The following is a 27546-nucleotide window of genomic DNA, read 5'->3' as shown; positions in this document are numbered from 1 at the left end:
ACTGAAGATAGGAAGAGCACTTCTGGATAGCCTCGGTTTTGCTATGATATTTTGGATACAACCCTTTGTTGCACCTTTGAAGCTGAGTATATAGTTGCTTGATCAGGTGTTGGAATCGACCGTGATATATCGTGACAATCAAAGTTGTGTGAAGCTTTCTGAGAATCCAATTTTTCATGACAGGCTGAAGCACATTCAAATCAAGTATCACTATATCCAGGATGTTGTCCAAAGAAGAGTTGTGAGACTCGTATACATTTCTATTGTTGAGTAGGTTGTTGATTGTTTGACAAAGCCACTATCCTGGATGAAGTTTGTTTGCTTCTATGAGAAGCTCGGAGTCACTGAGAATTCCTGTTGGAGAGAGAGAGCATTGATTGTATAGCATCATGAGAATGACAATCTTCCTTGGGTTTGGCTGAGAAACGATGATTTATGGTTGGGAAGATTGTCCTAGTTACTCCCTTGGGTCATGAATTTGACTACGAGACCATTGGTATGGTCAGAGAGTTTGATCTTGATTACTCCTTTGGGTCATTGTGTTTGACTGAGAGACCAGTGGGCTTGGTCAGGGAGATTGATGTTGAGTACTCTCTATTGGGTCATTGGATTTCACTGTGAGACCAGTGGGATGGTTGGAGAGATTGACTTTGATTACTCTCTTGGGTCATTGTGCTTGGTTGAGAAACCATTTCATATGGTTGGAGAGTTTGGCCTCATTAACAATATCAATTGATCCCATGGCCAGTTGGGTTCTGACCTTGATGCCATTGGTTTTGGCTTGTGGGATGAGCTTGATGCTTTCAACCTTTCCTTATGATAAAATTTGTACATATGTTGAAGTCAATGAAAAGAACCTCCCTGGCTAAGAGGGAGTGTTGAGAAATTGTAGCTGCGGTCGGTATTTTCATCATCAAAGTGAAAAGAGAAATTATTGATTTTTCTGCTTTGACAGGTCGGCCCTATTTTGACAGGTCAGCCCCACCTCTTGAATGGGTTTGATCAACACCCCTCCAATTGAACACCTATATATTGACAAAAGGATCTCCTTATTTGATCATCACATCACTCACAAATTCAGATCTGTTCTCAAGCAATTTGCTCACATGTGCAGAGGAAGAAGGATGTTTTGACCAGCAAGTTGACTTTCTGTTCTCTGCGTTGACCAGCTTTGACTTGGACTCTTCTCCTGCTGTTTGACCAAGCTGTTGACTGAAGTTGGAGGCCAAATATTCTCTGATCTTTGACTGTTCTGTTGATCAAGTTCTGGACCAGGTTCTGGGCATTGACCACAGGTCAAACCTTGCAGTTTGACCAAGATTCTCTGTGGAATTACAGGACTGAATTTTGGCCCTTTGACTAGCTACTGCAGGCCGAAATTATACCCTTTGACCAGTGAACTAAATGTTGACTCTCTCTCCTTTGATTTGATTTGACTGGACATTGAATGTGGTCAATCGTTTTACATTTTGACTGGAAGAATGAGATGTACAAATTGGTTGAATTGGACAATTTCTCAAAAGGAAAGGTTGCTGAGTTTTTTTACCTTGGAGTGGGGTTTCCCAGGGTATTTTTGTGTCTCTTGTTTCATTGTCTCATTGTGATCTCTACTACTCTATTGTGCTTAATGGTTGAAATTTTCTTGTGTAACTACTCGATGACTTGAATGCTCTAAGAAGTCAAAATCTGGAAGAAAATTGTCCTAGTCTATCCTTCTACTAGAAAACCAACAAAATTTACAAAGAAATATAGCATTATTAATTTATTATATATATAGTCGAACTTAAAACCGAATCTCATCTGAACTCATTGGAAAATTCAAACCCGAATCAAATTTAATCAATGCCAAACCCAAACCATGTGCTGTCAGAATTGTAGTACAATGCAGAATCTATTTCCAATGAGTTAGAAAATATCTACAGCAATATGTCAAAGGAGGTGGATTTGGATCTTACTTATGTTGCTATGCAGGAAGTATTCTAGTTGCTCAGTTGGTGATGACATGTTCATTGTTTAGAGGATTCTCCTTGGCATGTCCTCTTATGCCATCAATTTATTTCAGCCCAACAGGTGCTAAAAGACCTATGGCTCTTTTGAACTTTGTGATATATTATTGTCAACACATGTATTTGGATAACCAAGCCCTTTATCTGCAAAAGGATTTAGGGGACTTGGAAATATGTTGCCAGGTTGGTTAAGTGAAAGTATTTGGGAAGCAAAGTAAGTTGGGATCTAGACTGGCACCCAATCTAGAGCTCTGAACACCACAACCAATGCATTACCAAACTCTCAAGGTTCCAAGCATGCACATTGAGTAGAAAAGGCTTTTCTAGTTGGCAAGATATTTTCGCTTTTGAGGCTAGAACTTGAAAGAACTGGAGGGTATTAGCTCAGCGAAAGGCCTTCTTGTTGGGTTTCTTCCTCCAAAAGACTTCTTCAAGCTGACTTCTGATATGTGGGGACCCTTGTGGAGACATTGGTGGTGAGTATTTGATAAGCAGCTTCAGTGGTATAATACCCCAAAATATTACTCCCTGTTACACCAAGAGCATGTCTTCGCACTGGTTCTTAATGCTCGATAAACTTATCTCAATCCTGAGGATAGGTAGTTTTGTAAATTACATAGCATTTGGTCCATTTGTTTCTCATACAATCTTTGGATCTTTGCAAGGCTAGTACTTTAGCAGGGGTTTCCATCCAAGGGCTGTATTTGGCTAAAAGTAGACTGATGGACAAGCTTTACGTAGTTTGTGGTAAGCCAGCAATGATGAAGCACATATTTTGTGTCTGCCAATTTGCTAGAGACTGCAGGCAGCACATACAGGATCAACACTCAGTTTTACTTCAGGGAAAGGTGCACTGATGATTGGAGAGCTGCAATCTTTGGTGCCTCCAAATATCCTGTGCTCTCTGCTTCCACAGTAATTTGGAGCCCCATAAGTGTTAGTGCATTGTTCACTATTTAGAATCTGAGATGCAATATTTGTTTCTGATGAGGTTAGTTCAATTCAGTGCTTCTGTTGTAAGTGATGTGAAAGCTCTATGTATGCAATTGTTAGCTAAAGGAATTTTGCTCACTAGATATGCTAGAGAACTAGATGCTCCAGCATATTCTGATTTTATTTCTGCTCTCGTAGAATAGAGGAAGAGGATACCGTTATCATCGTATGATTGTACAATTTATATAGCATATATACCCTTCCAATTTTGCCTTTCCTTCTGTAAATATCTATTTTTTAATATAAGATGTAGTTTTAATAGGCAGCTCAATTGGTGATCATCATGTTATGAAGTATAATGTAAAGCATAAGATTCAATGTTCAAATCCGCCATGGGTCAAACCAACAAAAAAATAATAATAATAAATTTGGATAAATAATGCATCAAACCAGTCCCCAGCCAGAATTCATAATTTCATGCAAATGAAACAGTGCATTCATTTTGGAAAATTGGGAAGTTAGAACAAGCATTAGACCAGAAAATAAAAGGAGAAATAAACCAGAATTTGTAAGAACTCAATTTTAAATCATACCAGTATCACTGTGGCATCATCCTTTGCATGCAACCAAAGAAAGAAAAGGGGAAATAAACGCCTGAAATAAGCTAGGATAACCAATCCCATTCCCTCAATCAGTGGCTCAATATGCTGGAGCCATACGGTGCGGCGTTCCTTATCTCCAGTATGCCTCTCCATCTCTCCAAGCATTTCATTGAATATTTCTCCATACCTGTATATTAGAAAAATGTTTGATTGTCATTGTTAGATAATAATATGATGACAAATCTACAGCTGAAACCATATGCACAGTAATTTATGCAATACCATATATAACCTAAACATCACAAAGTTTTATACCATTTAATTTATGTGGTAAACAAACAGTGTCTGTTTGTACTTTAAAATGTCGTGTACACAAGTGTGTGCGTGTGTATATATATATATATATATAATAGATTGGTTGAATGTTACAATGAGGGCCCTGCTTATATGATTGGCAAGGTGACCCTTCACAAATAGTCATGTCCTTTCGGACATGCCTCTTCAATAACTAATTATTATTTAATATATATTTATGTTTGTTACAGTGCCGCCCTCTTAAGGAATGCTTTGTCCTCAAAGCATCATAAACAGGAATCTCCTTAGCTGCGCAAGTCACTTATATTTTTTTTATAGGTATGACTTCAGCATGTCGATGTTGATCTTCTTCTTTTTTTGCAGACCCACTTTATATATATATATATATATATATATATATTCCTATGTGATGACCGTACAGGCATGTAGATTTCAACAGCCACACTACTCAAATCTCTGCCATTACTATGCTCCATTCTTCACTTTTAATGAAATCTCTGGTCCCTATATCTGGACGGATCCCCAAGAAAATTGCAGCCAAGACAATTGATGGCTCAGATGCCTAGAACGTTGCAACAGATGAGCAGCATTAGAATTTATATCAGTGGCAACGAAAGGGTCACATGTCCGAGGGATGGTTGCATTCTATTGATTCTTCTCAACCCACATCTTTGTAGTGTTCCGACCGTAGAGGAAGGCACCACGGTGTTGAAAAATGCAGCAAGAAATTCTCAATTTGATTTTGCCTTGATTAAATTGAAAAAAATCGAATTTCCACATCAGCAGACAACTTGGATACAGTTAACTAGTGTGACATGGCTTGTGTCACCCAGTTTACTAAGTAAATTCGAGTTGGAGGAGTTAGAGTTCAGTTACGGATGTGTGATTACTAATTGGTAGCAATCAAAGTCAATTATCTAAGGTTGTTTTCAGTTAAACTAGTTCTAACTGTTGGAGGAACTAGTGGAGGGTCAGTTGTGTTAGGGTCCTATAATTTATAGGATCTCAAGGTGATTGAGTATTTCACAGTTTGCAGATTTCAAATTGTTCACAGATTTCAATATTCAATTGATTTCACAAAAAAAAGAGAAATGAAATGAAATGAAAAGAGGGTATATAAAAAAAGAAGAAAAAGAACAAAAGAGAAAAAATAAGAAGAAAAAGAAAACCCCAAATGTTGTTCAAATCATACAGTCTAAGCATGATTGAACAAATTTCAATTTCTGTTGATAGGGTAGAAAATAAAGATCTGCCAAACAGTTTAATCTTGGCAAATCAGTAGCTAGGTAGAAATAAAATTGGTTCAACTGTTTAATCTGGACCAATGGGAGAAATAAGTGATAGAGTAGGTTAGAAATGAAAGAAAAAGTGAAAGGGTCTGCAACTCCAAATGCACTCTGCTTTTAGAGTTGAGAAAAATTCAGAGGGAAAAAGTAAGGGTAGGTAGAATTGAGAAAAATTCAAAGGGAAAAAGACCTGAAAAATTCTTTTTGTGGTGACACATCTCAATGTTTTTCCTAAGGTTGGGAAAAGAAATTAAAAGGGGAAGGGGTTTTTGTTATGTTTCCTAACCTTATTCTATACCCCTATATCCTATAGTCCGCCCCCCTATGTATTTCCCTACCCCACCAATCACTTACCCGTCACATCCAACCTTACCCGCCCCCATCTCTCACCTAATCTCCGCTTACTCCATATGATCTAACGGCCCACATGCTTTTTCGGTCGCCCCCCTCACCCTCCGAAAGTTAATCCCGGGGGGGGTTCCGAAATCAGTGGTTTCAAACCACTAACGTGTCGTGCTCTCAGGATTTCGCACCCCCCCCCCCATCATTCCACTTACCACTCCCAGGGCCCCCTGAAAAGTGGTTTATGCCTTTAACTAAACCACTCTCCCATTGTGACCGTTTATCACTCCCACCACCTCACGACGCCATCCCGTCCCATCTGCCTATCACCTCCATTCTCACTGTTGCGCATTGAATTGGCTGGACCGTTAGCCAACGGACCCGCGCCAAGTCAGGCCAATCCAACGGGAACACCCCAAAGCTACAAAAGCACCATTTCACACCATTTACAAATTTTAACATGCTCTCTTCATTCGCAGGTGCAATTCAAATTCATCCAGGCATACACAGTGAAAGCAGTGAGCATGCTCATACAGCAGTACAGTTGCAGAAGGATCTATTTTTCTGCAGTGATCATACATTCCCTTTCTTGAACCCCGCTTCTGGTTTATTCCTTTTCTTTCTCCTTCTCTGAATTCCCATTTCTTCTTATCCCCTTCTGTTACAAATTCAACACAGTTCAGTTTTCAAAGGTTTTACAAAAGACAACCATGGCACCAAAGAAAAAGGAACAAGAGGTGTTTAATCCAATGGTGCACCCACCATTGGATTTGGATCACATACCACTTGCAGACAAGGATTTTAAGATACATGAAACACTCTTAGAGTTTGATTTATTTGACATCTACTGTTGGTGGGAGGATAAATTTGTTGATGAAGTGGATGACATAGGCCTATGGGACACTAATTTACCTTTCTATATCTTCCCTAAAACCCATAGTTGCCCAGAATTAATTAGAAAATGCCACTCATGCTACAATCCACAACAAAGGGCAGTGATGGCCCCAACAGGACATATATTGTTTACTATAGATGCCAAGTCTATTATGCAGATGATGCAGGCTCCTGTTATTGAAGGAACTACTCCCTTTTCCCATGAGATTCTCACTAAAATGTATCAGAAACTAGATTTTTCTAAGAGAGCTAAAACCTTAGAACTCTTCATGACTGAGCAAACACCTCTGCCAAACAAGAATCCTCCTTATTCCTCCTCTGTTTTCCTTGACAGAACCAGACACATTGTCACTGTTCTTTCTTATTTACTTGGCTATTATTCAAATCAATGGCTTGATGAAGCTATCATAGGTTTTCTGTCTATTTTATCAACAGAATCCAAGCCCTCTATCCTTTTCAATTTCAATCAATTTCTAGCAGATGCTATCCATGAGCAGTTTGTCAATTTCTTCACAGAGGAAGTGTTTCAATACTCCTCAATTTTGGTATATATGTTTGTTTATTTTCAGGTAGACAAGTTCCAGTTTTCAATGAGCAAGTTGAATGAGGAAGGTGAACCCCAATCTGTTATTTTATGGACAACATTAGTGATGAAGGACCAAAAAGGCTTCAGATACAAGACATTTGTAGAAATGTTTCTTCACCCAGCAATGAGCCTCCTTAGTGGGACTGCAAAACCCAGAATCAGTGAAGAAATTAGAAGGATTATGCAGTTGACAAACCAAGCAAGAACAGGTGATTGGTACTTGTACCAAAATTACACTGAATTAAGAGTATATGGTTGTGAGTTGGCTCCTTATAAGCTGCCAAAGTTCCTCCCCATGAGGATCTTTGCACTTGAATACATCAGACAAATGATCAATGCAGATGAAGTGCATTTTGTAGCAGCCAAGAAAAAGTCACAATTTAGGATCAAATCCCAGATTGGTCCTTTCATTTGTAACAGCAAAGCAGCAGGGGAAGAGGCAGATAAGAGATTGAAGGAAATGAAATTCACCCACAGTTTTACATGGTCCTATGATCCATGGGGCATCATCTCCAAGAAAAGGGTGGAGAACAAGTCAACAGCCTATATTCACACTCAAAGGCCTGAAATTGAAAAATACATGAACCAGATTGAGTGGATGCCTGATACACTACAAGAGGTTGAGGAACAAGTAATCTCTTCCTCAAGTGTACAAACCCCAAGACAGCAGGAAAGGCAGAGAACAGAAGATAGGTCAGACAAAGGCAAGGAACAAGAAGAGGGAGCAACAGGGAAAAGACCAAGAGAGGATCAGTCATCAGAGACTGAATTCAAACTAAAATTTAGAAAAAGGGCCAGGAGACACATGGACATAGGCAAAGAATCACCGCAACAAACAGTCATCAATCTCATTGACATTCCGGATTCATCCCCAACTGGAGGTCAATCTTTTCCTGACACTCCAATTTCAGAAAGGCAGCAGTCTCTTCAAGTTTCCTCATCTACAAATGTAACTGGAGAAAAGGAGGAGAACATCTTGGACACCTTCAGAGAGATAAAGATCAGGAATGAGATGTTGAAAAAGAGCACTTATGCTCAATTTTGGAAACAAAGTGCAACTTCTCAAGGCAGACTTCTCTCAGCCTTTGATTCAGAAAAAGGAAAAATGCATATGGCATTCTTGGAGGCACAGACAGCAGAACCTAAAACTCCAGCCGATTACAAACAGACTTCTTTTGAATTTGATGTCAAGAACGTTCATCCTATTGATCAGCTAGAAATGCACAAACAAACAGGTGAAATGATTTCCTCTACTCTAACCAGTACATCCATGAGTTTGTTTAAAATGTAGGTGGCCTTGTCAAATGCTCAATCTCAGCTAAAGATGGAAAAGATTTCATCTCAGTCAAAGGACAACAGAATTAAGTCTTTGGAAGACTTAGTAGTGAGAATTGGGTATGATCCTTCAGATGTAAAAGCAGTAGAAGAAGTAATCAAGAAAAAGGAGTTGGATATAGTAACTTTGAAGAAGCAGCTCAAAATGCCTACAACACATGATCCCTTGACCAAAGAGATAGAGGAAACAGAGAGTCAGAAGGTCGAAATGATGAAGTTAATAATAGAACAATCCCTCCAAATTAAACAAATGGAAGCAGAGATGGAGAAAATGATACAAGAGAAAGATAAGGCAGCACAGATGGCCAACACTACTATGGAAGCTCTTCCTCTCTCAGCTCTTCCTACAGCCACACCAGCAACTGTTGCTATAGGGACAGGAAGCAGTACAAAACAGCTAGCCAGATCCATGGAGGGCATGAATCTTTAGACTGAGGAGATTAAAAGATTAGAAACCCAAGTTAATGTTCTGCAGGACCAAATCAAAAGAGCTGAAAGTGAACACTCAGTAGAGATGCAGAGGGCAAGGACCTTAATTGAAAGGTTGCAAAAATCAGAGAAAGAATCATCTATTGGGAACACTCTAGGAAGAGTTAAGGAGATTATTTGGAATAACATAATCAATGGTATGAATGAAATTTGGCCTAGCATCCAAATTATCTTTGAACAGAAAGAATTAGTTGAGAAAGCTAAAGAAGCTATTTTAGCTACAAATGAAGAGCTGGGAGACATGCCAGCAACAGCCAATAGGATAATCAAATTTCTAAATTCAAGAAACAGGTATGAGCTGGAAGAACTAGGAGTAGCAGACAGGACAGAGACTATACTTCAGGTGAAGAAGGTGCTGACTAAGAAGAGCTTGAATGTACAGCTAGAAGAAAAATGTCAAAATTTGGAGCTAACAGTGAACAGGTTCTTCAACAGAATTCAGCCTTTAAATCAGAAAGGTCTCCCCTCTCTGTTTGTCATAAATGACAAACTCATGGCCAGAGAGGACTATGTCAAGAAACTCCAGGGCATAGCCACGGATGCTGCAAATCTTTCCAACATCAAAGGTAGCATAACAAGAAAGGCATTGCTAGAAGCTATCAGCAATCAGATCTACATTGAACATGAACTGAAGCATATTTTTGTAGTCAAACCAACTTTTGCAAAATACACTGAAGCTGATGAAATATACAAGAGGCTAATGAAGATCAAGATTCCAGATGAAGCATGGAGTGACCTGTGTGATTATCAAGAAGAACGAGACAAGGATGATTGAAGTGACAATGTAGATCTGAGTCAGCACCAACCATGTCAGCAGAGCCACTACAATTAAATTGATTTCTCAAGCAACAACATCCCTAAAAAAGAGGACCAGATGTCCCAGTTTTCTCAGCGTGGCCACTTCGTGGTTACACTAGTCGATTTTCTTTCAATGTAATTAATAACAGATTGCCAAGTGTATAAGGCAATCGCTGTAGGTTTTTGTTAAATACTTCATGCATTGGAAGTATTAGGGGTTGGACCCAAGTCATTTGAACTATCTTTTCTCTTTGGAGCATTGTAATTTTGAGCTGGAGCATCAATAAAAAGGACCGTTTGCAAGATACTTGATCTGTTTTGACCTGGTGATGTCTTCCTTTTTGTGCTGAATGTATCTCTGTTTTATTCATTTATGCATCATTAAGTCTTATTGTAAAGCATAAATTCTAGTTTAAGATATGTTGTTGGAGCACCTTATTTCTATTTGTGTTTGCAATCTAAATGTTTTCCTCTGATGTATGATTAAAAAATACTTAATTGCTTTTTAATCATTACTGATATCACTTTTCTGTCATCTCATTTCTCACTCTGCTTTTAGATCCAATAAAGACAGTTAGCTTGCCTTGTAAATGCTTTGGAAAATTGATGTTACCACCCAGCCTTTGACTCCATAGCCCAATGGAAAGGATTCAAATATGATCTACCCCAACCAAACAAACAAACAACCAAGCAATCAAGTGATAAATTTCTTTCATTATTTTATCTAGCCTAACACATTAAAGCATTGGAAATAAAGCTAAATCCTAAATATACAGAGAGAGCCCTCTCTGGGTCTAGGAGGGCTAGATCCTAGACTCCTAAGCCATTTGAAGTATCTTTTGTGACTTTGTCTTGTCAATCTTCAAAATCACAAAACGATAACATAGTGGCGACCATATTGGGGACTATTGAAAATTTATCCTTTCATTCGAATTTAGAGTACCCAGTTAAAATATTTGTATGATAAGTTTATTCCTAAGATTGGTTTCTTTTCTATTTTTGTATATTCAGTCTATCTATGTTTTAGATCTGAACACTGGCTCCCAAAAGAATCTCTACTAGATCCCATCCAGATCCAAATCCTCCTACCATAGTGGACAATCCTGAAAAGATCTTAAGGAAAACTCCTAGAACTGAGAGTCAGACAAGCAGTAGATTTCTTCACAGAGCCAACTCACTTCCTGAAAACTTTGTTACCTTTCAAGATATCCAATTTGATTTACACTTTGAACAAGGCTTATTCAGGACTAAATCAAAGAATTGGAAAGATCATATTATCTTTGATCCATCAATCTTACCAAAGAGCCCAGTGAGAGAACTTTCTTCACAAACTGAATCACCTCTACAAGATCTACAAGATCTAGTGACAGATCTAGTGACAGATCTCACCTCCAAAATCGATGATGCTTATCTCCAACATTCAGTAGAATTTAATGCCTTAAACATAGCAACTTCTTCCTTCAGATCTCAACTTGCACATATTTAGTCACCAAGTCCTACTGCCTCCACAATTCCTACCCCTTCTTTCATCCTTCAACATAAGGTTGTTCAAATTCCTGTACTCTCATTTCCACCTAGTACTAGTCCAACCTCATCCACTGTTCAAATCCCCTCATCCACTGTTCAACTTCCTTCAAGTGGTCCTCCACCACCACCACCAATCATGGCTGCCAGGTATGCTCCTTCGGTGTTACCAGCCCCATTGGCTAATATGCCACAAGACTATTAGTCCAAGATCACACTATTTGATGGGGCAAGTCCCTTAACAGCCCAACAACATGTGGATAAAATGAATGATTGTTTTGACCTACAAGAGGTAGATGACGAAAGTATTAAGCTCAGAATGTTTGCTCAAAGTTTAGGAGGAGAAGTCAAAAAATGGTTTAAGTCTTTGCCTGCAAATAGTATAAATGATCTCCCTACATTCCACCAAACCTTTCTTAATAGATGGGAAGTCAAGAAGAATCCTTTACAGATTCTATCAGAATATGAAAATATTAAAAGGGAGGTAGGTGAAAGTGTACAGGACTATTGTGCTAGATTCAACAATACCTATAATGCAATACCTGTAAATCTTAAACCACCCCAAGATTTAGCCTTGATAAAGTTCCCAGATGGTTTTGATACAGATATGTCTTACCAGCTTAGGGAAAGGAATTCTCCAACATTAGAAGCAATGCAAAGAGATGTTGTGAGTGTAGAAGCAAATTTACAAGCAAAAAGAGCTAGGATGAAAATTGAAAGAAGGGTTACTATAAAGGAAGAAGCTTCAACTTCTGCAGCAGAAGCCAAAATTGATTCCTTAGTAAGGACTATGGAAAGAATGATGGAGAAGTTAAGTTTGAACGAAAGAAATGTCCCTAGGAAGAACACACCTATCCAACAGAGCCAAAATCCAAACCCTAGGAGAAACACTCCACAAATCAGACAAAGAGATCAAAGAGGCCTAGATCAGCAAATTAGGCCGCCATTTCAAGAAAATTATGCTGATGAAGATATAAGTGTAGTTGAAGAAGTTGACGAAAATCAAATTAATTTAATGGGAACAAATGAAGATAGTTCTGTTTTTCTTACACAAGAAGAATAGGAATTGTTTTTATTAACTCAAACAGAACTGGAATCTGAAGAATCTGATGACTATAAACATGGATTTGAGAATGCTATCTTAAAAGTCCACAGACAATATAATCTCAAGAGCAAGAAAAACAATGATAGCCCAATGGAAAGGATTCAAATATGATCTACCCCAACCAAACAAACAAACAACCAAGCAATCAAGTGATAAATTTCTTTCATTATTTTATCTAGCCTAACACATTAAAGCATTGGAAATAAAGCTAAATCCTAAATATACAGAGAGAGCCCTCTCTGGGTCTAGGAGGGCTAGATCCTAGACTCCTAAGTGGTTTGATGTATCTTTTGTGACTTTGTCTTGCCAATCTTCAAAATCACAGAACGATAACAAGTTGTATAGTGGGACTTCAGTCAAACTCAATGATCATCCAGTTAATTGATCAATCAACCCAAAATAGCTAGTGCATGCAGAGAATTCGAGTTCCCCAGGCTTGGTGGATATTCCAAGGCAGTGTAACATCAGTTGTAGACTAGTCTTGAGTGTACAGGTGTTGCATGCAGTCAGATGATCAGCCTAAGGAATTGCGCAATCCATTTTGGAGAAATTCCTAAATAATAGGGGCCTAATTTCTCAAGGAACAATGCAAGGAAATAGGAGCTCAAGCAGAGGAAGAAATTGACTAAGTCTAGGTCAGAGCTTCTTAGTGAGCAAAGAGATAGGTTATGCACTTGCAGGTTGTGCTTAGTTGAGCAAAGCAATTGTAATACATCTCTATTCATCAAATTAATGCAAGCAGACATTGGGGTTTTTAGCAGATTGCTTTCCCCAAGAAAAATACTATTTGCATGTGTGTGATTTCTTATTGCATGTCTAAGATTTTTGTTGTAAATTGTGAATTGATATCCACAGAGCAATAGAGTAGATTTGTGTCTTATGATTTCGACTAAAAATTCATAAGAAGTTGCAAATCTACACCATAATTTCTACATGGTATCAAAATTGTATTCACATTAGAGCAGCAATTTTGAAGTTGTTTCTCAAGAGGTTCGAATTTGGAGTTCAGTGCAACAGGATCTCTTCAGAGCTGAGATGATGACCTTGAACAGTTTGACGATAGAGTATGCCTTGGAACGCACCTCTAATTTTGTTGCATGCAAGGATCGCATGGAGGCGATATTGGATGACACTGGATTGCTAGAATACATCAAGACAGATGTTGCAAAACCACTAGAATCGAATGCCAAAAACCTTGCTCAGTGGAAGAAAGATGTAGCCAAGGCGAGGAGAATAATCTTTGAGGGAGTACGAGATCACATTGTCTCAAATCTCCACAGAAAAGAAACTTCGCTCGCAATGTGGAAAGCGCTAACAGAATTGTTAGAGAATAATAGTGACCATAGGAATTTGGTGCTCAAGGATGAACTTCGAAGTATCAAGATGCAGGAGAATGACACTATTCCGCATTATCTTTGCAGGTTCACACAATGTCGTGATGAACTTGGCGGGGTTGGTGTAAATGTTCCTGAAGAAGACTTGGTAAGCCTAGCCCTTCTAGGCCTTCCCAAGAGTTGGCATAGCTATCAAGATTCAGTGAATGGGAGGGAGAAACTATTGAATTGGGAGTGCTTATGGTCTGATTTGGTACAGGAGGAAATAAGAGGAATACAAGAGATGGGACTTCATCCAAAGGCGAGGATGAAGAAAACTTTGCATTGGTTGGAAAGAGAAAGAAGGGGAAAGGGAAGAAATCTCAACCCAAACCAGAGTCCAGCCAAGGGGGTAAGAAGAAAGATTTGTCAAAAATTAAATGCTCCCATTGTCATGAATTCGGGCACTATGGCATGAAATGTCCACACAGAAAGGCAAGCAAGAAGACCTTAAGAGGAGGAGCAGGTGAAGCATTGGCTTCACAGTTCGAGCTTGACTTTACTCTTATCGCATGCATGGCTAACACAGTGATCGAGAGCATGCGGTACTTGGACTCAGGTGCATCGTTCCACATGACAGAGTGTAGAGAGCTTTTTAGTGACCTAGAGGAGAAATATTTGCAGATGCACATTGAGCTGGGAGATAACAGAAGGTACAGCACGACCGGGGTTGGTAAAGTCGCCTTTCAAAGGGATTCGAGCTCCCCCCTCAAGCTCAAGGATATCATGTTTGTTCTAGGCCTACAGAAAAATCTCATCTCTGTTGCAGTTTTGCAAGACTGTGGTTATGATGTGATCTTCAGCATAGGAAAGGCATTCTTGAGAGACAAAGCCATGAGACAGGTGAAGCATATCGGGGTTCGTGTGAAGAACCTGTATAAGCTAGATGTGGAAGACTGTGTTGTCTTAAGCACTAAGGCAGACAAGGTGCAGAGTCGCGTTGTCGATGAACTTTGACATAGAATACTTGGCCATTTGCATCATGGCGCCCTGAAGATTATGCTACAAATAACCACAGGACTCCCCAAAGGAGCACTTAAGCAGCAGGATGTATCCAAAGGATGTGCCTTGGGTAAGTACACAAAATCCACATTCCATGATTGGAACAGCAAAACACATGCAGTCCTTGAAAGGATCCACTCTGATATTTGTGGACCTTTATCAATAGCCTCCACTACCAAACACAAATATTTTGTCATTTTTATTGATGACATCTCATAAAGCTGTTGAATCTTCTTCATGTGGAAGAAAGATGAGACATTCTCCAAATTTGTAGAATTCAAGGCTCTGGTTGAGAAAGAAACCGGCAAGAAGGTGAAGGCTCTCAGGAGCAATAATGGAGGTGAGTACATGTCAAATGAATTTAAAAATTTATGTGCAAAAGAAGGCATTCGACAAGAGTTGACAGCACCCCACAACCCACAGCAAAATGGGGTGGCTGAGAGAAAGAACAGTAGCATTGTGGGAGCAACGAGGGTGATGTTGCATGACCAAGGCCTACCTCTGCACTTGTGGGTCAAGGCATGCAACACAGTAGTCTATTTGCAAAACTAGAGTCCTCAAGGATTCTGGGCATGATTACACCAGATGAATCTTTCTCGGGGAGAAAGTCGGATGTGTCGCACTTCAGGATTTTTGGAGCCTTTATTTATTGCCATGTCTCCAAAGAATCAAGGAAGAAGCTAGAGTCGACAGCAGAATTGGGGGTATTTGTGGGTTACACAGAAACTCCCCACAACTACCATGTGTACTTGCCATCCCTCAGAATGACATTTGTGTGAAGGGATGTAAAATTTGATGAGGAGAAAGCAATGTGGTGCTCTCTTGAGAGGGAGCTTTAGATCCCACCAGAGGAGGAGCTTATAGCTCCAAAGGGGAACGTCAAGAAGTTGTGGAGCAACCACAAATTGAGGAGCAGAGAGTGGAGACGACCACTCAAGTAGAACCATCCAGAGAAGGCAGGAAAAGAACCAGGGAAGCTGAGAGACTTGTGCAGGATGCGAGGGAGAATGTGGGTGCTCCTTCAAATTTGCGCAGGAAGAGAAGGTCACCTGATCGGTACATTGGCTACATGGCTCTAATGGCTGAGCTTGTAGAGACCAAGATATCCTATTTCGAGGAAGCAGTAAAGCAACCTGTGTGGGTTGATGCAATGGTGGAGGAGTACGAATCCGTTGTAAAGAACAGTGTTTGGGAAGTGGTCCCAAGACCAGCAGATAAATCAGTTGTGGCTTCCATATGGATCTTCAAGGTAAAGTAGGTAGCAGATGGAAGCATAGAGAAGAATAAGGCCAGGTTTGTGGCCAAGGGGTACTCTCAAGTTGAAGGAATTGACCATGAGGAGACCTTCACTCCTGTAGCAAGGTACTTGTCCATTAGATCAATTCTTGCTCTGGTTGCACAAATGGGGTGGAACATCCCCCAAATGGATGTAAAAACAACATTCCTCAATGGAGTTATTGAGGAGGAGGTGTACATCGAGCAACCAAACGGCTTTGAGACTTTTAATCGAGAGCATTCCTATGTGATGACATTACAGGTGTGTAGCTTTCAACGATCACATTACTCAAATATCAGCCATTATTATGCTACATTCTTCGCTTTAAATGAAATCTTCGGTCACTATATCTGGATGGATCCCTAAGAAAATTGTAGCCAAGGCAATTGATGGCTCAAATGCCTAGAACATTACAATAGAAGAGCAGCGTTAGAATTTATATCAGTGGCAATGAAAGGGTCACGTATCTGAGGGATGGTTTCATTGCGTTGATTCTTCTCAACCCATGTCCTTGTAGTGCTCCGACCGTAGAGAAAGGTGGTGGGGGTGTTGAAAAATGCGACAAGAAATTCTCAATTTGATTTTGCCTTCATTAAATTGAGAAAATTTGAATTTCCACATCAGCAGACAACTTGGATGCAGTTAACTTGTGTGACATGGCTTGCGTCACCCAGTTTACTCAGTAAATTCAAGTTGGAGGAGTTAGAGTTCAGTTAAGCATGTGTCGCTGCTAATTTGTAGAAATCAAGGTCAATTATCTAAGGTTGTTTTCAGTTAAACTAGTTCTAACTATTAGAGGAGTTAGAGTTCAATTAAGCATATGTCATTGCTAATTTGTAAAAATCAAGGTCAGTTATCTATGGTTGTTTTCAGTTAAACTAATTCTAGCTATTGGAGGAACTAATGGAGGGTCAGTTGTGCAGTGGGACTTCAATCAAACTTAGTGATCATCCAGTTAATTGTACAATCAACACAAAATAGTTAGTGCATGCAAAGAATTTGAGTTCCCTAGGCTTGGTGGAGATTCCAAGGCATTGTAACATCAGTTGTAGACTAGTCTTGAGTGTATAGGTATTGCATATAGTCAGATGATCAATCCAAGGAATTGCGCAATCCATTCTGGAGAAATTCTTAAATAATAGGGGCCTAATTTCTCAAGGAACAACACAAGGAAATAGGAGTTCAAGCAGGGTAGAAATTGATTAAGTCTAGGTCAAAGCTTCTTAGTGCACAGAGAGATAGGTTATGCACTTGTAGGTTGTGCTCAGTTGAGCAAAGCAATTGTAATACATCTCTATTCATCAAATTAATGCAAGCTGGCATTGGGGTTTTTAGCAGATTGCTTTCACCAGGAGAAATAATATTTGCATGTGTGTGATTTCTTATTGCATGTCCGAGATTTTTGTTCTAAATTGTGAACTGATGTCTGCAGAGCAGTAGGGTAGGTTTGTGTCTTGTGATTTTGATTAAAACTTCATATGCAATTGCAAATCTACACCATAATTTCTACATGGTATTAGGTGTTGTATTCACATTAGAGCGGGAATTTCGAAGTTGTTTCTCAAGAGGTTCGAATTTGGAGTTCAATGCAATAGGATCTCTTCAGAGCTGAGAAGATGACCTTCAACGAGCTGAGGCTAGAGTATGCCTTGGAAGGCACCTCTAATTTTGTTGCATGGAAGAATCGCATGGATGCAATATTGGATGACAATGGATTGCTAGAATATATCAAGACAATTGTTGCAAAAACCACCCGAATCTGATGCCCAGAACCTTGCTCAGTGGAAGAAATATGTAGCAAAGGTGAGGAGAATAATCTTGGAGGGAGTATGGGATCACATTGTCTCAAATCTCCACGGAAAAGAAACTTCGTTCGCAATGTGGAAAGCACTGAAAGAATTGTTAGCGGATAATAGTGACCACAAGTAGCTGGTGCTCAAGCATAAACTTCGAAGTATCAAGATGCAGAAGAATGACATTATTCAGCAGTATCTGAGCAGGTTCACTCAATGTCATGATGAACTTGGCAAGGTTGGTGTAAATGTTCTTGAAGAAGACTTGGTAAGCCTAGCCCTTTTAGGCCTTCCCAAGAGTTGGCATAGCTATCAAGATTCGGTGAATGGGAGGGAGAAACTATTGAATTGGGAGCACTCATGGTCCCATTTGGTATAAGAGGAAACAAGGTGGAATACCAAAGATGGGACTTCATCCAAGGGCGACGAAGAAGAAAATTTTGCATTGGTTGGAAAGCAAAAGAAGGGAAAAGGGAAGAAATCTCAATCCAAACCAGATTCCAGCCAAGGGGTCAAGAAGAACGATTTGCCCAAAATTAAATGCTTCCATTGTCATGAATTCGGGCACTATGCAAAAGTGTCCACACAAAAAGGCAAGCAAGAAGACCTCAGGCAGAGCAACAAGTAAAGCCTTGGCTTAACAGTTCAAGCTTGACTTTACCCTTATCGCATGCATGGCCAACATAATGATGGGGTGTGGTACTTGGTATCAGTTTTTTTAGCATTGGAAGTGATCTAGCCTTGAAATTTGGTGGAGAGACTAGGGCACATGATTTCTAAAGAACCCAGAAATCGTTTGGTGAAATTCCACCCGGATTGTATTTTATTAAAATAATTAATATTTTTACTAGGGTTCCTAAGTTTAAACTTAGGAAAATTAAAATATTAATGGGTAGTAATCAAAATATGGGTGAAAATGATCTAAAAGGCAGTCAAGTCATGTTTTAATCTTAGATATTGATTAGAGACTTAATCTCGGTCGTTGAAGACGCAACAAGAAAAGTATAAAATGGAGGCCAGGGGTCCATTTGGAATCACACACAGAGACACGAATTGATCAAGGATTTGATTCCTAGGGCAGGGTTTGCTAAGGATTTCGAATTAAGTGATCATTCTGCAGCAGAGGGGCAGTGAGAATCCGAGAGGACTTTCCGAGAATACAGACAGAGAGGCAGAGAGAGCCAACAGAGCAGAAAAGTTGCCTATCACGCAGAAGCCGGAATTGTCGAGAACAACTCAAATTACGTGGAATTGTAAGAATAGTCGGGAAAGCTGACGCAGAAGCTAGAACCATCGGGAACTATTGAAACAGCCAGGAAAGCCGGAACTGCTGGGAATAGCTCGAACTGTCAGGAATTGCCAGAACAACCGGGAAAGCTGATGCAGAGGGCAGCAGAGGTGATGCAGAAATAGCCGGGGTTAGCCAGTCTTGTGTCGGATCAGCCGGAATTCTGCCGAGTGAAGTGAGGTAAAACTCACTCAGATTTTCTACCAGTATTTTCTCTATAAATGATTGCTAGATGAGCATCCTAGATTTGTATTTAAATATTTCTCCTACATAATAATAAAACCCTCAGAGTTGTTGCATCGGTTTTCCCGCATTGGGTTTTTCCGGGGACTATTGTGTCCAAAAATAAGTGTGTCCTATGTATCTTGTTCTTTGCTCTGTTTTATGTTTCATGAGATCAAATATTTAATTAGTGTAGGCTACAAAAGTAATTTTCTTCAGTATTCAAAAGAATAACTTGACGAATGTAATTTTAAAAAATGAATTAGGTGAAGTAGATTCAGATTTGTTGCAGTAGGGTTTCCTTGGACTAGGAATTTTCACACTTGGACTCAGGTGCATCGTTCCACATGGCAGGGTGTAGAGAATTTTCAATGACTCAGAGGAGAAAGATTTGCTGAGCACATTGAGCTAGGACACAATGGAAGGTAAAGCGCGACCAGGGTTGGTATAGTTACCTTTCAAAGGGAGTCGGGCTCCCCCCTTAGGCTCAAGGATGTCATGTTCATTCCGTCCTAAAGAAAAATCTCATCTTTGTTGCAGTTTTGGAAGACTGTGGTTATGATGTGATCTTCAACAAAGGAAAGGCATTCCTGAGACACAGGTGAAGCAGATCGGGGTTCGTGTGAAGAACTTGTATAAGCTAGAAGTGGAAGATTGTGTTGCACTAAGCACTAAGGCGGAAAAGGTGCAGCATCGCGATGTCGATGAACTTTGGCATAGAAGACTTGGCCATTTGCATCATGGCACCCTGAATATTATGTAGCAAATAACCACATGCCTCCCAAAGGATAACTTCAACAACAAGATGTGTGCAAAGGATGTACCTTGGGGAAGTACACAAATTCCACATTCCATGATTGGGACAACAAAGCACATGCAGTCCTTGAAAGGATCCACTCTGATGTTTGTGGAACTTTCTCGACAACCTCCACTTCCAGACACAAATATTTTGTCATTTTTATCGATGACTTCTTACGAAAGTGAAAGATCTTCTTCATGAGGAAGAAAGATGAGACATTCTCCAAGTTCATAGAATTCAAAGCATTGGTTGAGAAAGAAACTGACAAGAAGGTGAAGGCTCTTAGGAGCAATAATGGAGGTGAGTACGTGTCGAATGAATTTAAAAATTTATGTGCAAAAGAAGGCATTTGATGAGAGTTGACAGCACCCCATAATCCACAGCAGAATGGGGTGGCTAAGAGAAAGAACCATAACATTGTGGGAGCAGCGAGGGTGATGTTGCATGACCAAGGCCTACCTCTGCATTTGTGGGCCTACCTCTGCACTTGTGGGCCGAGGCATGCAACACAACAGTCTATTTGCAAAACCGGATTCCTCATCGAATTCCAGGGATGATTACACTAAAGGAGGCTTTCTCGGGGAGAAAGTCGGATGTGTCACACTTCAAGACTTTTGTAGCCTCTGGTTACTACCATGTCTCCAAAGAATCAAGGAAGAAGCTAGAGTCGACGACAGAATTGGGGTATTTGTGTGTTACACTAAAACTCCCCACAACTACCATGTGTACTTTCCATCCCTCAGAATCACAGTTGTGCGAAGGGATGTAAAACTTGATGAGGAGAAAGTGATGAGGTGCTCTCTTGACAGGGAGCTTTAGATCCCACCAGAGGAGGAGCTTTTAGCTCCAAAGGAGGAACCTCAAGAAGTTGTGGAGCAACCAGAAATAGAGGAGAAGGGAGTGGAGACAACCACTCAAGTAGAACCATCCAGAGAAGGCAGGAAAAGAACCAGGGCAGCTGAGAGGCTGGTGCAGGATGTGAGGGAGAATATGGGTGCTCCTTCAAATTTTTGCAGACAGAAAAGGTCACATGATTGGTACACTAGCTACATGGCTCTAATGACTGAGACTATAGAGACTGAGCCATCCTCTTTCGAGGAAGCAGTAGAGTAACCTGTGTGGGTTGATGCAATGGTGGAGTACGAATCCATTGTAAAGAACAGTGTTTGGGAAGTGGTCCCAAGTCCAGCAGATAAATCAATTGTGGGTTCGAGATGGATCTTCAAGGTAAAGGAGGCAACAGACCGAAGCATAGAGAAGTATAAGGCTAGATTTGCGGCCAAGGGGTACTCTCAAGTTGAAGAAATTGACTATGAAGAGACCTTCACTCTTGTAGCAAGGTACTCATCCATTAAATCAATTCTTGCTCTGGTTGTGCAGATGGGGTGGAAGATCCACCAAATGGATGTAAAAACAACATTCCTCAATGGAGTTATTGAGGAGGAGGTGTGCATCGAGCAACTAGAAGACTTTGACACTTTTGATCTGTTACCGCTCAAACTAGCAGGGGACCTGAAGGGGATCGCTAAAGGGCAAATACTCGACCAAGGGAAACAAATGGAGACTTAGCCCACTGTTGTGAAAATTCCTAAACGGGAATTCCTACTACAACAACTGATGATATTTCTCCTACTTGTTGGATTTACATGAACAAGTTATTTGCAATTTCCTAAGGCAAATATTGAAATACATACACTGCAGCCTTCACTTAATTAATTTATATGTGGAAACAAGAGACTGAGCAAGAAAGAAAATACAACAAAATAACACCGTTACTTTTGGACAAATGTCCCTGAAAAACCCAATGTGGGAAAACTAGTGCAGTAGATCTGATGGTTTTATCATTATGTAGTGGTAAATCTGAGCACAATTCTTGGATGCTCAACTAGCAATCCAATATAGAGAGAAACTGGACAAAACGAATGGTGAAGTGCTCTCACCCTGTCACTGGGAGAATCTGAGTTTGATCACGCTGAACTGGAGCCTTTGCGTACCCTCTACACAAAATTGTGTCACTCCCACGCAGTGTCTACGTCACCGTTGCTAGGTATCACGCTACTCCTTCTCCGAACCCTTTGTTGGCTGGAAATTCCGAATCTCTGCCTCTTGGTCTCACACCTCGGCTCCCAGCTACTGAAACTCAATTTCCTCAGTAGGAATTCGATCTCCCTCTAAGGCCTGCGCTGCCACCACATCAGCTCTGCGTGGGCTAGCATCTGCCTCTCTCTGGACGTCGTTCTGACCTCTCTGCTTCGTACTCTTCAGCCCAAGAAAGCTTCCTTCTTCCGGATACTCACTGCCCTTTAGTGCAAGAGATCCCTTCGATCACTCCTCTAGCAACGGCTGCGCTACGCTCTCTGACAAATTCAATCTTCTTGACCTCTCTCAGTGTGTTCTCTAAGTACCCATCAAGCCTTTTGTCATAATCCTCTCGTTGATCAATCAACGGCCCAGATTAGATTTTAATCAATGGCTAGGATCATGCTGACTTGATCTTTGCCTTATTCTAGAAGTTTCACCTACAATTTATATTAATATCCTTTAATTATTTTAATTTCCTAAGTTTAGACTTAGGGTCCCATTAAAAATAATTAATTATTTTAATAAAATTGTCTCCGGGTAGAATTTCCCAAAACAATTTCTGGGTATTGGAGAATGCATGTGTCTAAGCCTCCCTGCAAATTTTGAGACTTAGAGCACATTCGATTCTACCCGAAATCAACACTCCTTCTTAGAGAGGAATGCGTTCTAGCAATGCTTCCCATTGAAGCATCACCTTGACTTCATAACATCGTCCTCTACACTGCTGATGTCTGACATGCTGTCCACCAACAACTGTGATGCTGCTGCAACTGTACTGCTGCTGACACTGCTACTATCAACAGTGCATTCGTACTACAGCTCCCTCTCAAGTGTTGCATCTGTGCTGCTGCTAGCACTTCTGCTGCCAACTGCCATTGCACTGCAAATTGTTGTTGCTACTCCATCAGCAATGGAAAAACATCCCAAATTACTGAACTAACTATGTTTAGTATGATACCACGTGAATGTTGAAGCCTGACTACTGCTAGTCTCTATGCTAACCCTCTGAATCTACTGCGTTGTTGCTAACCTCTGCTCTGTGCCATCTGCACTGCTGCCAACTCTGCTCTGTGTTGTTTAGTCTCTGGTGCTCCTAGCCACTACAACTGTCTCTCTGACACTCCTCGGCACCATCCAACACTAGTCCATCTTGCTACCACAAAATTGGGCTCCTGTAGCAAGGTATCGATCCAAGAGGTGGTCTCCTCAAGGATTTTTCCCATCTGTAGCTCTTTCAAACTACAACTCCAAATCATCCCACCTCCCTCCTGGAGGTATCTCTGATGACATGGTGAACTCCTCTTCCTCAATCTTCGCGGGCGCAGCCTTCGGATCGTGCTTCTCATCTTTGTCCTTCTTCCTGAGAGGACAATGAGTTGCGTAGTGACCCATCTCACCACACCTGAAGTATTTTATCTTCGAGACGTCCTTATTACATCCTCGCTGCTCCTGTTGTCCCTTCGATGCAAGAGTTGTATTATTCCCTCCTCCTTGGGCTTCAACCCCTACTGTTGCTTCTATCAAGCTTGCACTTGACCAAGTCTCTCCTCAGCTCCTCTTGCTTGAGAGCTACCCATATCTCATCCCAATTCGGTAAAGCCCCCCTACCTAGGATACTCTGGACAAAGATTTGCAATCTAACCAACTCTGAGTCTTGAGGTGTAGACCCCACAGCAAATAACTCTTCACGGGTCTCCCGAAGCTTTGTGAGGAACGGATCCACATGCTCCCCCTTATGCATCTGAGCAGATCTCAGTTTCTACTCAAGGTACATATTCCGCTGCTCGGAAGATCCTTGATATAGCGTAGACAACGCATCCCACATCTCCTTAGTAGTCCCTCTGCTAACGATGTGACAGACCACATGATCCTTCACTCCGTCGAGGATCATATGCTTTGCCTTCGCCATTTCGGCCTTGTATTTCTTCAATGAATCTGCATCTATAGGCACAGCCACCACGCTGTCAACATATGTCTTGAGGGCATGCTCATCTAGAAGGAATGACATTCTAGCCTTCTAGATGACATAGTAGGATGCTTTGTCCAACCTATTCGGATCCCTCGAGCCACTGATTGCCATCTATGCCACAAATAGAAAGTCGAATGACCTCCTCTCTCCTCTGCGTCATTGCTGGGCTAGCCTACGCACTCCCTATTGGAGTTAGTAGAACTGTTGCCCCTTGCTGTTGCTCAGCTCATGGGAATTTAAAGTCCTTGGCAAGGAATTCTCCGAGGAAGAAATTCTCTCAACCATGCTTCTCCTCTCTCTTCTGAAGATTTTTCGCCCAGCAAACTGCTTGCAGAAAAATCTGTGTCCCACTAGCTTCTCCTCATGCTAAGGCTTCAGCGCTCCTTTCTCTTTCCCGACAAACTTTCGAACTGGGAGTCCTTCCTCTCTGTCGACTCACTCAGAGAGAGACTGCCTCGAGAATCAGCCCTTCGGCTAGGACTGCGCAAACCCTCTGGGGTTCGAACTGCTGCCTCTTGCAGCGTTTTCGATCTCCCTCTTCTTCTCAACACTAGGTTTTCTGGCACTACTCTTCTTGTTCCACTTGTGGCTTTGATACCATGTGAAAATTCCTAAACTGAAATTCCTACTGCAGCAACTGATGATATTTCTCCTACTTGTTAGATTTACATGAACAAGGTATTTGCAGTTTCCTACGGAAAATATTGAAATACATACACTGCAGCCTTCACTTAATTAATTTAAATGCGGAAACAAGAGACTAAGCAAGAAAGAAAATATAACACAATAACATTGTTATTTTTGGACAAATGTACTCAAAAAAACCCAATGTGGAAAAACCGGTGCAACAGATCTGAGGGTTTTATTATTATGTTGTAGTAAATCTTAGTACAATTCTTGGATGCTCAACTAGCAATCCGATACAGACACAAACTAGACAAAACGAATGGTGAAGTGCTCTCACCCTGTCACTGGGAGAATTTAAGTCTGATCACGTTGAACTGGAGCCTCTGTGCAGAACTGCGTCACTCCCATGTAGTCCCTGCGTCACCCTTGCTGCGTATCATGGTGCTCCTTCTACGAACCCTTTGTTGGCTGGAATTCCGAATCTCTACCTCCCGACCTCACACCCTGGCTCTCGGCTACTGAAACTCAATTTCCTTAGTAGGAATTCAATCTCCCTCTAAGGCTTGCACTGCCACTACATCAGCTCTACATGGGCCAGCGTCTGCCTCTCTCTGGACTTCATTCTACCCTCTCTGCCTCATACTCTTTAGCCCAGGAAAGCTTCCTTCTTCCGGATACTCACTGCCCCTCTGTGCAAGAGATATCTTCAATCACTCCTCTAGCAACTATTGCGCTGCCCTCTCTGAGAAATTTGATCTTCTTGATCTCTCTCGATGTGTTCTCCAAGTGCCAATCAAGCCTTCTCTTATAATCCTCTCGTTGATCAATCAACAGCCCATATTAGAATCTAATCAATGGCTAGGATCATATTAACTTGAACTCCGCCTTCTTCTAGAAGTTTCACCCATAGTTTATATTAATACCCTTTAATTATTTTAATTTCCTAAGTTTGGACTTAGGGTCCCATTAAAAATAATTAATTATTTTAATAAAACTGTCTCCGAGTGGAATTTTATAAAACGATTCCAGGGTATTCGAGAATGCATGTGTCTAAGCCTCTCTACAAATTTTGAGACTTAAAGCACATTTGATGCTACCAGAAATCAACAACTGTCACCTCAACTAAGGCTCCCTACTATTTACGGACTTTCACCGATGGGACAAGACCGGGTATATTATGGAGTCACCAATGAAGGATAAATCAATAAGTGGATATGGAGTGACCCAAATAATCCCTTTCCAGAAGAGGTTGAAGAATAGTATTTACTTGCTTTCTAAGCAAGGTACAATGTCTTCTAGGAGAAGGATGGTAGGATTTAAGGGTTAGGATTAGGGAATATGACTTGGGAAAGAGTTTCCCAATCTCTAAAATCCTTGTTGAAATTGGTACCCCAGATGGTTCATGAAGAATTATCTTTTCAAAGGAATGGGACCACATGGGACCAAGTGGACCCAGCCTAGGTTAGGAGGTAAGAGTTTAGCAACCAATGATGTTCTTAACCCAGACAAGGAGGGAGAAACGATCAAAGAAAGAATCTTCACTTAAATATGTTGAATTGATCCTATGAGGCGCTAGCCTTGGGGATACTAAGGCAAAGTTTGATCTCGGAGCTAGGGCTTGGTTTTTCTCACAACTCTATTGTCGAAATGGCTTCAAAATTTAAGGAGATCTTGGAGAGACACCAACACAGGAGAGACTAAGAGATCGAACTTTTTGGAGGGCTATTTTGTCGAGAAAATGATGCCCTAGGTGACCCAACTTGGCTAGACCCAAGAAAAGGTGAAAAAGAGTTGATTTTAGGTGACCACCTCTTGCTAGATCAGTGCCTTAGTCTTGGGAGAATGGATTTTATCATAAATATGAATGAGGACCTTGGTTCTTAGTCAAGGAGGCCTCAAGACTACCTCGTTAGCCTTCTAGGACAAAGAGAAGCAAACTTGTAGCTTTTGTACTTTGATGTGCAAAAGGTGATGGCTTATCAAGATGAATTCGTTGATAGAATTATCCCTAGGAGATTTCATACAAATTACATGGCCCATACATTGAAAGATGTTAGATAGAGACAAAATTCCACAATTTAAGCAGTAAATTCATGCAGCAATTAGCCCTAAAAATAGTGAAAATCCCAATCCAATGTATATGGCAAAGTAAAACAAGAATAGCATTAAAACCATGTACTTACATGTAATAGAACATATCCAATCATCCACAATTTGACAATAGAGAAGCTCCAGTGATCAACCAAATCCACACATCAAAATTCATCCATAAAGCTCCAATTCATCCTCCAAGAAAAAGTGTGAAATTCTCAAGAGAGAGAAGAGATCCAATCCAAAGTGATAATGAGCAAATGAACTCATCTCACTTGTATTTATACACTAATGAGTTCTTAGAATTAGTCTCCTAGGCCTACATAAGTCCTGTTGACCATTACATGTCAATGACCCATAACAGTACACCCCCTTTTTTTGCAAAAGGGATAGTGCCTGATCGATGTGTCTGTGTCGTCCAGCTATCATCATCAGCCTGACTTCCAACATGTTATGTAAACCCATTCTACATGTGTATAATGTAAATAACCTCAGCAGACCTGTGTCATGTATGTAACGACCTAGGTAAACCTACCTTTCTAGTGACGATCTCCATTCTAGGAGGTTTTTCGTCTTACTGATTCATTTTCAAATAATCGGCAGAGTTTTTCCTTCTAATCTTACCCCAAAGCTGGAATGAATTTTGTCGCTAGGATCTTAAGCGAATCCTTGTGTTCTAGATCAAGTCTATGTAAAAGTAATTTGGGAATAATCCTAACTATTTTGTTAGATTATTTTATTACAAATTACTTGGTCTGCTAGATTATATTTGTGTCGCAGAACTGGGTAATCTGTGAGAGTCTATTACA

The 27546-nt window shown here is 40.6% G+C and overlaps 1 protein-coding gene across 2 annotated transcripts in view; it reads right to left on the bottom strand.

Annotated features, from left to right (window-relative positions):
* LOC149243631 (ARM repeat superfamily protein) overlaps positions 1–27546 on the bottom strand; it is a 293501-nt gene that overhangs the window by 86697 nt on the left and 179258 nt on the right. For both annotated transcript variants that reach the window (XM_089374589.1, XM_089374590.1), the window contains one exon: positions 3533–3728. In XM_089374589.1, coding sequence (XP_089230715.1) covers positions 3533–3728 — 196 coding nt within the window. The remainder of the gene's footprint in view (positions 1–3532; positions 3729–27546) is intronic.

Source organism: Pinus tabuliformis, chromosome 8, assembly GCF_031772625.1.
Source record: "Pinus tabuliformis cultivar Carrire ecotype Pingquan chromosome 8, CPIR1, whole genome shotgun sequence".
NCBI classification, from domain to species: Eukaryota; Viridiplantae; Streptophyta; class Pinopsida; order Pinales; family Pinaceae; genus Pinus; species Pinus tabuliformis.
The sequence above is the reverse complement of the archived record's forward strand: the minus strand, read 5'-3'. Positions and strand labels throughout refer to the sequence as shown.